Source organism: Emys orbicularis, chromosome 6 (assembly GCF_028017835.1).
Source record: "Emys orbicularis isolate rEmyOrb1 chromosome 6, rEmyOrb1.hap1, whole genome shotgun sequence".
NCBI lineage: Eukaryota > Metazoa > Chordata > Testudines > Emydidae > Emys > Emys orbicularis.
This window is the reverse complement of record NC_088688.1, coordinates 100125609-100138633: the sequence shown is the minus strand read 5'-3', so window position 1 is coordinate 100138633 and position 13025 is coordinate 100125609. Positions and strand designations below refer to the sequence as shown.

Below are 13025 nucleotides of genomic sequence, written 5' to 3'. Positions count from 1 at the left end.
AGTGCAGAATGAGAAATTCCTTATAACCAATCCTGTAGATTTCCAGTAATCAAGAGGAGAAAGTCCAGGATATACATCTTAATACACTCAGGACTGCTTTCACCAAACAAGGACACTCCACCAGAGAAGTAGCTCACATCATGGAACGGGCAACCCAAATACCTCAAGAGAACCTGCTTCAATACAGATATAAAACCCCCTCCAACCGCACACCCCTAAGTTGTCACCTACCACCTCACACTGGAACCCACATGGGGTATCAGCAAACAACTACAACCCATACTTAATGGGGACACCATCCTGAAAGAAATATTTCTTGAACTACCTCTTCTGGCCTTCAAACAATCCCCGAACCGCTTCAAGCTCATCATCAGAAACAAGCTCTCCACAGACCAGGACACACTAACACAAAAAAGCAACATCACACCATGCCGAACAACAGATGCAAAACATGCAGCCATATCTCCACTGCTACAATGATCAATACCTCCCACAACACACGTTTCAAAACATGAAGTTAAGTGTTTGCAGGTCAAGAAACTTACAGAAGAAAGTACTACAAAATTTTAGCAACTGTTTAAAAAAAAAAAAAAGTTCTTCAGCCATCACATTTATTATAATCAAAACTGCACATGATTAATGTTCCTCATGTACACACACTTTTTTTTTTTAGGTCTTAGTGTGATTCATACTTGGCAACAAACAGGTAATGAATATTGCTAAATCAGTTTAGTTTGTTTTTAAAAAATCCTTTTTTAGTGTTCTTAATAATGTCTCTCTTGGGAGAGATGTCTGATACTATTTTGGTGCCCTGAAATATGTAGAGGTGTATACAAATGGATTATTAAGCCAATAATATTAAAAAGCATGAAATTAAAAAAACTGAATTTTCTACAAGGAAATGTGAATATATTCACTTTTCTATCAGATATTGATTCTGATCTGTTTTGGCAAGGCCTTCATTTGATATATTTCATAAAATCATCAACTGTAGAAGTTACACAATAAACCCATGTATCTGAGATTAGACTAAGCAGACAGACTCTGCATCCTCTTGTAGAAAATTCTGATATATGAAGTATCAATCAAGTATTTATCTGATTACTCCTTTTTTTATGAATAACCTCCCCTCCAGTGTGAAACATCTGTGCTGGGCTTCTCTTACAAATGTGGAAATACTGGTGGCAGCTTAGCTTTTTCTACTGGATAACAACCTATCCCACAGTCTGAGACACTAGGGACGAGCAAGCAGTAAGGAAAAATGAGTTCAGCAGATGGTATCATTCAAGGGACACAGCTCTGGAAATCTGGTCCCCTAAGGGATAAAAAAAATAAGTGAAATGATTTTGCTTACTGCCGTCTCAAGATCAGCTTTACAACTATGATTGCAATGGACAAAGTAGAAGCCCTAAACTTCCAATATATTTACAGCTCTGGAAGCCAAGATTCTGCTTCAGAAGGCAGAAGGGCATGGCTAAATCCCAGAGATTAGTGGAAACAGCTGAACCACCTCTGGTATTTGCAGGTAGAGACACAATGCAAATACCTCAGAGAAGGATCAAGATTCAGAAAAGGCTTCTGGGTGACATGGTAGCAAAGTCTACCTGTTTCAAGACTGAAGACAATAGGGAGACTACAGAGTTATCTGTAGAAGACAAGGATGGACGTGGGCTTACCAGCTTGGACACTGAAGTCTTCCTCCTCTATTACTGAACACTCAGTTGAAATCAGCTCTGAGGAAGCAAAGGTGTTAGCAATAGGAAAACGGTTTGATTTCATCTCCTTGGAGGATTGACACTTGCTTGGGGATGTCTATCCAGACCCTGCACATTGCATCTGACAGCTTGGATGCTGGCTGACTACAGAAAAGCTACTTGGCTGTGGTTCAAGACTTCTTGCTCCAAAGCAGAAAATCTTATATTAGACAGATATATAAAGCCAAATGGAAAAGATTTTCTATCTGAGCAGCTCAGCATTAGCTTTCTCTGATAACTGCTCACATTCTAGGAAGGAGGTGGGAGTCCCATGAAATGTAGGAATAGGTGTCTTTTATGTCGAGCCACAAAGCAGTCCATTGGATCCAAAGAGGAGGTAACAGAAGCAAGGGAACTCTACAGAATTTTGAAGCAACAGATGAAGATGTTGAGATTACTATGAAGATCAAGGATAGGTCTCCAATCCCCTTTCTTCTCTGGGATTAAGTAGCAATATGAATGAAATCACCTATCCCTGAACTCTGGAGACCTTTCTCTTACTGTTCCCACCTGAATGAGGGCAACGTACTTCTTGCTTCAACAGTCTCTTGAGAAGTGTCCCTGAAGAAGGACAGGAAAGGAGCTTGAACATTTTAAAACTATATGGGACATCCCTTGCTGATTAGTTTGAGGACCCTCAGTCCAGGCTTCTTGGAAATAGGAAAAGCAGTTGGAAAAAGGGGGGTTGGAGGAAAGTGGATCTGACGGTGGTCCAGCTAGTGTCTTGATATGTGTGTCAAAACCATTTCTTACCTGATGCCTGAGAGACTGTGGGGCAGCTGAGGAAGAGGCAGATCACCACCTCTGGTGAAATTACCTCTTCAGGCGTTCTGAAGACCATTGCTGTGAGTAGGACTGAGTTTGTGGCCTCTGTCTATAAAATGGTTGTGTTGGACGCTTCCTCTTTTGGGGTTGGGATATACACACCCAAAGATCTTATGAATGTTCTTGAGTCTTATGGAGTGTTTCATCCATACCTCACAGAAGAGCTTGTTGCCCTCAAGTGGGAGGTCCTCAATGCTTACCTGGACCTCCATGGGAATTCCAATGCCTGCAACCAGGAAGATCTCATCAACATGGTGGTGACTATTGTTCTGGCTGCTGTGTCAGATGCACTGAGGGCTGCTTCACGTGCCAGTCATTAGGGATTTTAATTACTCATGCTAGTCTTTCAGGACTCTATGCAGATGGAAAGTCTGTCCCAAAGCAGAAAGGTGTATTTTGAGAGTAATGCCCAATAATTTGCTACTCTCATCTGAGAGCTTGCTGAGGAGGCGCCTTCCTCCCAAAGAGGTCTAATTTCTTTGGGTCTTTCTCCAAAGAAGTGGATTTGGGCTGACCTTGCTGATTTGATTTTTCTTGACCTGCCGCCACCACAAGAGCATTAGAGGTAGTGTACTGGTAAATATATTCAAACCATTTAGCAGTCACTTAATATCTATTGGCTGCTTTTAGAGGCTGCTGTCATTGAGACAGGCATTTGCCAAATCATTTTGGCCAGTCTGAGTAGCCCATCATTAAGGGGCTTAGCCAGTTGCCCCATAAAGGAAGACTAAAGAATATCCAGAAGTTTGTGGTGTTTTCTCCTGTATAAATTTCCAGTGGGATGTCCAGCATCTCCATAATTCTTTTCAATAAGTCCTGGAAGACTTTCAGCTCATCCATAGAAGCTGTGACTGGGGGGTGGGGCCCTAACAGCTTTATCTGGAAAGGGCAATAAGATGGCCAAAGGCTGATAAGGTTTGGGTGAATGGCCATTCCTACTATATTCTTCCTTGCCCTTCACAAGTTGAAGATGGGACAGGAGAGAAGCCTGATACAAATGAAGCTGCATACTTGGCAAAGTGAATCTGTCTCTAAAGACCCCGGATTATGCCAATTCCCTGAGTATGGATTTACTTCCCAGGGGAACGAGCACAGGTGCGATTGGTGGATACCCAAAGGGCGCTCCCTATTGGTTCCCGATTTTTCTGGTATCCCTCAAGGATTCATCCTTCAATTCTTTGCCGGACTCTCACTGTGCCAGACAAGAGAAGAGGGGGCATGCTCAGGAGAGGAAGCCCTGCTATGTGCCTCTGAGGTTGAGGGGCACTTCTGTTACACATGCCTTGTTGGTACTGTGGGTTATTTGGTAATGACCTTCTGTAGCCTCTCAATGAGAAAGGTCTGTTCGCATCAAGTAGTACATTGGTGCTGATACACACAGTCCTTGAGCCACTGGAGCGGCAGTCTCCATTGTTTTTGAAAAAAGTAGTTTGTGCCAAAGAGAGACATCTCACGATAGAGACACTCAGCAGCACAATGCTCAGTGCCAGAGTGTTTGGTGAGAGGTTGGTGTTGGAGGCACTGTGGTTTCTGGTATGGACAGAAACAACTGGTGCTGGGTTGAGTTTCAGTGTTGGACTCCACTTTTAGGCTTCTAGAGAAGTGAGCCTTAGGGGAAAGCCCTATGATCCCTATTTGAAGAAGGAAATCAGTATCTGCCTTGGTCCTGGAAGTGATGCTCCTTCTGGCCACTTGCTGAGGACACCACCAAAATGGACAATGAAAGGGGCTTATGCGAAATGGCTCAGTAACTCAGCTGGGCATCTCAGCTCACCTGGGCACTGGATTAACCTGATATCTGGAGGTTTTCCAAAAGTCTGCCAGGATCCAATGAGACTTGCATGGGCCTCTCTGGGAGAAAGTGTTTCAGTTTTGCATCTCTTGCCTTCTGGGTCCTCTTGGAGAAGATTTTGTAAACAGAGCAGCGTTCTGGAGCATGTCTGTCTCCCAGGCATAACAGACATCTGAAGTGCCTGTCATTCCTAGGCATCAGTGCACTGCAGGAGAGGCAAAGTGAACACCAGCAACTTATGGTTGGCCATTTCAGAACTGCTGTATGGTGGTTATGGGGAGGGGATAAGGCCCTTGTACAGAGGTTATATAGGGAGAAAGAAAACATATCACAACTCTATTCTTAAGTCGAACATTTCTTTTAAACCAACAGAGCATAGGGGAAGGAACAAAAAAAACCCAAAACCTCATCTAGAGTACAATAATTAACAACTATTCTGAACTAATACAAACTATGCTAGCTAACTTGCTAAGAGCAAGGAACTTGGACACTACAGGGTTCCACCTCGCAATCATAGGGGGCAAAAAGGAACTGAATGTGGATTGCAGCCACTGGGCCCTTTATGTCCATGGCTACAGGAAACGAGAGGGCAGTAAAGAAGCAGGTGCAGCCCAATGGACACTGCCATTCAAAATAATACAATCTCGTGCTTGTGAGAGCATGCTTACAAAGAGTGGAAAACGCGTGGGCAGTCACTCAAAGGGCAGCCCTTTGTTTTCAAAACCAAAGATTGAAAGGGCTACAAATATCAACAGTGAGGGATATGGCATCTTAAAGGATGAGACTGTTCAGAACATCTCAAATCAGCTATGTGTCAATTAGGTCACAGATATGACCCTTCCTGTAGTCTGACCCAGTGAAGCTAGGAAGATTAAGAGGGCCTGAATGAGTCAGGATGTCAAAGAACAAAGTGAAAAAATAAGTAAGAAAAATAAGAAAAAATACTTCCTGTAAGGATTGGTGCATTGTGGGCTTTCCAGGACTAAAAATTCCCTGACTTTCTACAATTAAACCCGTGTCTCACTGCACAAAAACTGAAACAAATTTAAATATGAAGTATGCCCTGTTGAGTCAAAAGGATTCTTACAGGAGATTGCTGATTACTTGGGAGCAAGTAATAAATAGGCATCAGGATTCCCTTTATTTTTAATAATTCCCGGTTTATAAAGCAAGCATTTTTTTTGGGTTATGGACACAAGACTGGTTCCATGACCAAGATGGTATAATTTTAAAGGTAATACCACTGGACAAGCAGGTTTCATTTTGGATGAGGGGCCTGACCGCCAGTCGGATTGTACTGGTCTAAGAAACTTGGCTACCTGGGGGTTTTCTGCAAGTAAGTCTAGGGTCCCTGGATAAAGCACACTACTATCTATGAGCAGATACTTTACATATAATGGTGCTGGGTTGGAGACCTCTGTTTCTGCCTTCTTGGAGAAAGTCCAAAATGACTGGTATTCCTAGCTTTATGGGATTTGCACTGTGCTCTTGGCACCAGCAAATGAATCTGGACATTATAGCGGAGTATAGGAACATAACGGCCATACTGGGTCAGATCAAAGGTCCATCTAGCCCAGTATCCGTCTTCTGACAGTGGCCAATGGCAGCTGCCCCAGAGGGAATGAACAGAACAGATAATCATCAAGTGATCATTCCCCTGTTGCCAATTCCCAGCTTCTGGCAAACAGAGGCTAGGGACACCATCCCTGCCCATCCTGGCTAATAGCATTGATGGATCTATCCTCCATTAATTTATCTATTTCTTTTTTGAATCCTGTTATAGTCTTGGCCTTCACAACATCCTCCGGCAAGGAGTTCCACAGGTTGACTGTGCGTCATGTGAAAAAATACTTCCTTTTGTTTGTTTTAAACCTGCTGCCTATTAATTTCATTTGGTGGCCCCTAGTTCCTGTGTTATGAGAAGGAGTAAATAACACTTCCTTATTTACTTTCTCCACACCAGTCATGATTTTATAGACCTCTATCATATGCTCCCTATGTCATCTCTTTTCCAGGCTGAAAAGTCCCAGTCTTATTAATCTCTGTTTTTAGTATCAATACTGGCCTAGATGAAAGTAAAGGCCTTAAAGACTCTGGAGGGCTGGCCCACACCTTCTAGTGCTTTTCTCTCAAAAGAAAAACTGTTAGCTGAAACCACTGCAGATACAGATGAAGAAAAGGACTTTGAGAGAATTTCCAGTCTCCATGGAAGCTGGAGTGGAGGCCTCTGGTTCAGCTCTATCAGGTCAGAAACCAAGGTGTTTCCTCAGCCAATGTGGATGCTTGTTCTCACTTGATTGTTTGGATCACTTTCCCCACTAGTGTAAATGGTGGAAATACATAGAAAAGGTCCTGTGACAACTGTGTGATAAGGCATCTGTCCCCTTGGATCTGGAGTCTGTCTTCCTGGAGAAGTATTTTGGCCTCTTTGCATTCGTATAATTTGTGAAGAAGTCGGTTGAACGGAGACAAAAAGTCTGAACATTAAGATTGAAAACCTTCTGATTCAATCACCACTTGGAGTTACTGACCCTGTGTTTGCTGAGCCCGTCGGCTTTTTGTTTCAGATCCCCTTTTATGGGGAATCTCTTGGAGGAAAAGAAACTGCTCCACCCACCTTCATTATTTCCATTGCTTCTGCATATAGCACTGGACTCCTTGTTCCCCCTTGGTTGTTTAAATATGTGACCACAGTCATGTTATCTGATTGAACCAGGACATAGTTCCACTCTATTCCAGAATGGAACCTTCTCAGGGCCAGCTTGACCACTCTTTCAACTCTACAGAGATTATGCTGTGAGCATTTTCCTCCAGGCTCCAGAGGCCCTGAGATGCTTGAGTCTCCAAGTGTGCTAGTCAGTTGTGAGAAAGAGAGCATCCCGAAGGCAGGTGGGCATGACTTTGCAGACACTGTCATGGTCTAACCACCACTGTAGGGAGTAGAGTACCTGTGTTGGAATCTGTACTTAATCTTTCATGTATTCCAGGGAGCAGTCCCACACCTTTAGCACGAAGGCTTCTGATATGTGATTGTGCTGATGCAATCATCTTTATATATGACACCAGAAGGCCTAGCAATTGAAGGCACAGTGGTATGGTAGTCTTCCTGCAGCTTCAGAGCAAGATAAGAGCCAAGATTTTTCTGAAATGTTTTTAGTGATGGATAGATCTTTGCTATCAACACATCTATTTCTGCTCCCAGATGAATTATGCTGGTGGATGGAGTCAGGAAACTTTTCTTTACGTTGATAAAGCCATGCACCTGTAGGAGATCAATGTCCAAGACATAGCTCTGTGTGCTGCTGACTGTGATGGATCTCTCATCGGGATGTGGTTCAGGAATGGATACAGGCGCATTCCCTGTGACCAGAGTCTGGCAACTATCACCACCACCATCTTTATAAACACCTGGGGGCTGAGGACAGGCTGAACAGGACTGTTTGATACTGATGTTTCCTGCCATAGGCAAACCTCAGAGGTCTGCGGTGACACAGTTTGAAGAAAATATAGAAGTATGCATGTGCTAAATCCACTGAAATCAGGAAGACCCCCAGGAAAGGGATGACACCATACAGGCCAGATTCCCCAACTGAAACTTCGTTTTATTCATCTATATGTTGACCCTTTTGAAGTTTGCTGGCTGGGTGCAGGCTAGGCACAACTCATCGTCTGTCACTCCTGGGAAGACTACCTCACAAACGGAACATTGCTTGGATTTAACCTGGTGCTTTTTGACTGCTCTGCCCTGCCTGTATGGGGACAGAGAAGCCAACAGGGAGAAGCTTTGGCAGAGGATAAGGTGGATTAAACCACCAAAATGTTAATAACCAAGGAGAAAGAGGAAGCCAGAAAGAAATAACTGCCTGCCACTGCTCAAAAACGGTAAAAATTAAACTAACAAACAAATGGGGGCAGGAGCAATCATACCACCAACCGACTGCTGCTGCAGAGCAGAGGAACTGGCAGCAAGCAGGAGCAGAGGGGGCATGGTCAGAGGACACAGCACCAAAACTTTGATCCACCTCTGTGAGCTGCTCAGTGTCAGGGGGAGTGTCCCAGTTGTCCAGAATTGTGGGATATGCTGGGCTGCAGAATACATTTAAGCTCTTTCAGATCATTCCTTAATATCCCAAGACTTAAGGCAAAACATTCCCAACTATGGAATAGGCTTCCATGACTAGTCCACAACTTGTTTGGGAAAAGAGAATAGAGACTCACATTCATACATGGGATAGGAGAACAGAACCTCATGTTCTTGTCCCACAATAGTTGAAACTATGATATAGCTGTTTCCCTGGTCAGTGTGAATGGGCTTTTTCTGTTGTGAAATGTATTATATAAAGCAAGTGCTGTAAAATCTCTCTAATGATTACCTGTAACCGTGCTAAAACAATTCCAGTCCACACCGGTAAGAGAATCTGTGCTAGAACAGTTCTCTCAATAACTGTTCTTAAAACATGATTGTAAACATGGGTGATGTGGAATTATAATAAAGTCACCCATATTAACAGTCTTATAAAATGGTATTGTAAGAAAACTGTAGTACCTGTACAGGAGAACGTATAGTTATCATCTTACTCCCTTCAACCGTATCAATTTGACAAACAATGGATCTTTCAACACCCGACTCCTCATGTCTTACTCTATAAAGACATCGACCAACTTTTGTCAACGGAATCTTGTCAGCAGTGGAGTGTTTTTGAGGACCTCAAAGTTGAAAAAATACACAGTTATAAATTAATGAAGCAATCAAAGCAGCATGTACATACATCTGAAAAAACAACAATTCATACAAAAAGTCTGTGTTCAAGAATTTTTACTGTAAATCGATCTGGAAACATGAAGAATATTCACCCGTTTACAAAATATAATATGGAATTATGCTATTTCTGATCTGAATGTCACTCTCTTAGAAGTAAAGTTGCATAGTAGTTTGGCTAATGCTACAAAATTATTTCCAGAAAGGATGAGTTAATCTCTAATATTTTTAATGTTTCTTTTACCACTACAAATCATCAAAAATTGTTTTGCAAGGATTGATAACTGACATTATGTTTTGCGTCTTTTTAAAAAAAGTTTTATTGCTGTGGTGCCGTAGCTTCACTCATTAATGTTTCACAGTAATAATGAAATAAGTGGTTGAAGGTGCTCTGACAAACTAGTTTTGAAAAGTCCAAAATTCACAATTAATAAACTAGCATTATCAACGTTATTCAATTGCAAGCTATACAGTATTAAAATAGGTTCATTATTTTTTTAATTAATAAGCCATGCTAATTTTCTTTAAAATCTTTATTAAAAATCACCTTTTCCAGGAGCACAATATATAAATGCTTAAACTTTCCAGAAACAGACTCAAATTTTGGAGGCACAATTTTGCACTTAACGTTGTGTATGCAAATGAAGACTGAACTACTTGTTTCCAGACACAAAAATCAGAGACTGAGACAAGGCCTGTCCAAAAATTGGGGCCTACATTATTATGGCATAGAATAAACCAGCAGACAACAGTAATTACGCTCAAGTGCATCATATGTAAATTTGAAAATATTTACATACACACAAAACAAATCTGATACGACTCTAAAGAAAGATTTCAGATATTACTATGTCATTGGAAAGCCAGAAATTATCCCTTTCAAATAATAAAAAATCATATGAAACGCGCATTATTTTCTTCACTGGGAAGATGCACTACTGATGTATACAAAAGCAGAAGATTTATTATGCAACTTACTGAGCTGAATGTAAAACATTTTGCTGCTTAGGGTGGTCATTGCTGTGAACTGGTCACTCTCACTTTTAGTTCTAAGAAACTCCATATTTAGACTTTCCCCATCTTTTAAATGAAATGTTTTTGCTCCAGACTCAACATTAAGGACTTTAAAGGAATCACTGGGTGAGACAGTGATGGGAAGTCCTAAGGAATTCATTATTACAAATGGTGCTTGATCTTTTTTGAAGATGTCTGAAGTTTTGCTAGCTGCTTCAGCAAATGCCTAAAGAACAAAATAAATTTGTTAAAATATATATTTAAAAGCACAAATAACCCCAAGTGGTACCAAATACCAAAGTGTTATTTAAATCTGGATTACCTGTATAAAAAGTCATCCAATCTAACACTGAATTTCTTGATTGTGAGCAAGTCCCCATTTAAATAGATAGGTGATATTTCTTACCATGCCCAGGTTACTCAACATTTGTAGTCCACATCTGGATAGTGTAATGTTCAGCTGGTCTTTCGAGGAGATGTTTATTACTGTTTTATATTCTGGCACCTTGTAGTGTTCTTCTTCAGCATCTGATTCTAATGCTTCTTTAGCCTTCTTTTTCATCTAAAAAAGCCAAAAATGAATTTAACCAAAAAAGAAAATGGGAAATTAATCATCCAATGATTTTCTTTCTAGGAATAATCTCTGCATCAAACCGAGACATTTGGACTGCACTTCTCAGCCTGAAAATACTGATGACAGAGTTCCTGCCACTGCTGGGGGTATGTCGGGGGCAGAAAGGAAAAATAGCTGCACTTGGACTACTCAGAGCTGGGATATAGTCCCCTGAGAATAATAACCATCTGGTGAAAATTAGAGCAGCATCCAGAAGATGAAAGAAGAATGAAAAGGCTGACACCAAGCCTCAGAGCTTTATGGACTAGTCTCTCTACTGTTTATAGGAAGAGAGGTATTGCTCAAAGTCTCAGACTGGAAAGAAGTCAGGATCCACATTTGTTTTAGGTTTACCGCATTTTTTCTAATCTGAAAATTTAAATCCAACCTTCTCTATACCACCTAAAAGCTATTTTTAGTATAAAATATGATTAATTAATATCCCATAAATATAACCAATTATTAAGGGAATACACACAACTAACACAGCATTCCTTGAGCAAAGGGCAACTATCCTTAAAAAAAAAGCAGGCTGTAATTCAGCAGCACCCAGAAGCTGCACTCTATTGAAAAACCTATGCCATTGACAAGGATTAATATTCTGATAGTTTCCATTCAAAGTACTTGTTTTAAAATGTCAAAGACAAAAGTTCCATGCTAGCTGAAACCTGGCATAGTCAGACAGATTTTTCTTCTAGATAGAGTAACAGTAACAGTGGTTCTTTGAGATGTAATGCAGATGTGTATTCCACTTAGATGTGTGCACACCTGATGCACTGGAGCAGGAGAATTTGCCTAGCAGGGAAGCTAGCTCAGGTCACAGCAGAGATGAGACGCTACAGCTTACACATCCTGGGTGTCAGCAAGAGCAGATGGATGGGATCAGGAAGATTAACAACAGCCTTAGGAGAAACTTTGCTGTTTTCTGGATGGGATGATGTACAACACCATGAGGGTGTTGCCATCCTTTTGAAGAAGGGAGTGGAGCATTCGTTGCTTGAATAGAAATCCATCAGTGTCAGACTTATGAGAGCCAGACTGAAAGGAAAACATAGTATCACCCTGATTCAGTGTTATGCTCCGACAAATGACAGTGATGGGGAAGTAAAGGACAAATTCTACCTTACACTACAGGCGGAGTTAGAGAGCGTACCATGCTACGACCTATTGTCATGGGAGACCTGAATGCCAAGGTCAGTAAGGACAACACAAACAACGACAGAGCAACGGGAAGACATGGGTGTGGCGCTATGAATGAAAACGGAGAAAGGCTTGTTGATTTCTGTAATATGAACGACCTAGTCATCGGCGAAACCCTATTTGAACATCGTGAAATTCACAAGCTGACATGGTGTTCTCCAAGTGGCAGAGATAAGAACCAGATTGACCATATCATGATCAATGGCGACGCTCACTGACACATGTGAAAGTGAGAAGGGGTGCAGATGTTGGCAGCGACCACCACCTTGTGACAACCTCCATCAAGCTAAATCTGAGATGTGTGGGCCCAAACAAGGGACATAGACGTTATGATATTGACAAGCTAAAGTCCCTTGAAATACTGAAAGCCTTCGTTCTGCAGTTAAAGAACAGGTTTCAAGCACTTGCAGACCTTGATGAAGAGGAGGGGAATACAGATGAGGAGATCAACAAGAAGTGGGACAAAGTAACAGCAATTTATAAACAGAGCAGTGAAGCCTGTCTAGGCTACAGGCAGAAGAGAAGGAAGGAGTGGATTACACCCAGCACATGGAATGCCATAGAAACCAGACGAGCCATGAAGAAAAAAGTTTTAGACACAAAATCCCAGAAGCTGAAGGACAAATACCACGAGCAGTATAGCAAGGCACACCAGGAGGTCAAATGCCTTTTGAGAGCGGACAAATGGCATTATATTTATAATCTGGCAACACAAGCAGAGGATGCAGCTGCTCGTGGTGAACAAGGAACCGTCTACAAAATGACGCGGCTTATCAGTGGTAAACAGCAGACACCAACAAACACTCTCATCAGGAACAAATAATGACACCTACTAACAACCAAAAAAGAACAAGAAATGCGCTGTACAGAGCATTTCAAAAAATTGCTGAACAGGGAGCCACCTAAAGAGAAAGCAAACATTCAGGAGGCAGAAGATCTTGATATCAACACAGACACCCCAACAAAGGAAGAGAGATCATTCAAGCCATCAAATCCTTAAAAAATGGGAAAGCTCCTTGCAAGGATAACTTGAATGCAGAATTATTCAAGATAAATCCTAAATTAGCA

The 13025-nt window shown here is 41.6% G+C and overlaps 1 protein-coding gene across 1 annotated transcript in view; it reads right to left on the bottom strand.

Moving 5' to 3' along the window:
- VPS13A (vacuolar protein sorting 13 homolog A) overlaps positions 1 to 13025 on the bottom strand; it is a 286528-nt gene that overhangs the window by 94998 nt on the left and 178505 nt on the right. Inside the window, exons 43-45 of the mRNA XM_065406641.1 lie at positions 10551 to 10706; positions 10109 to 10370; positions 8918 to 9078 (exon numbers count right to left, since the gene is read on the bottom strand). Of these exons, the coding sequence (XP_065262713.1) occupies positions 8918 to 9078; positions 10109 to 10370; positions 10551 to 10706 (579 nt within the window). The remainder of the gene's footprint in view (positions 1 to 8917; positions 9079 to 10108; positions 10371 to 10550; positions 10707 to 13025) is intronic.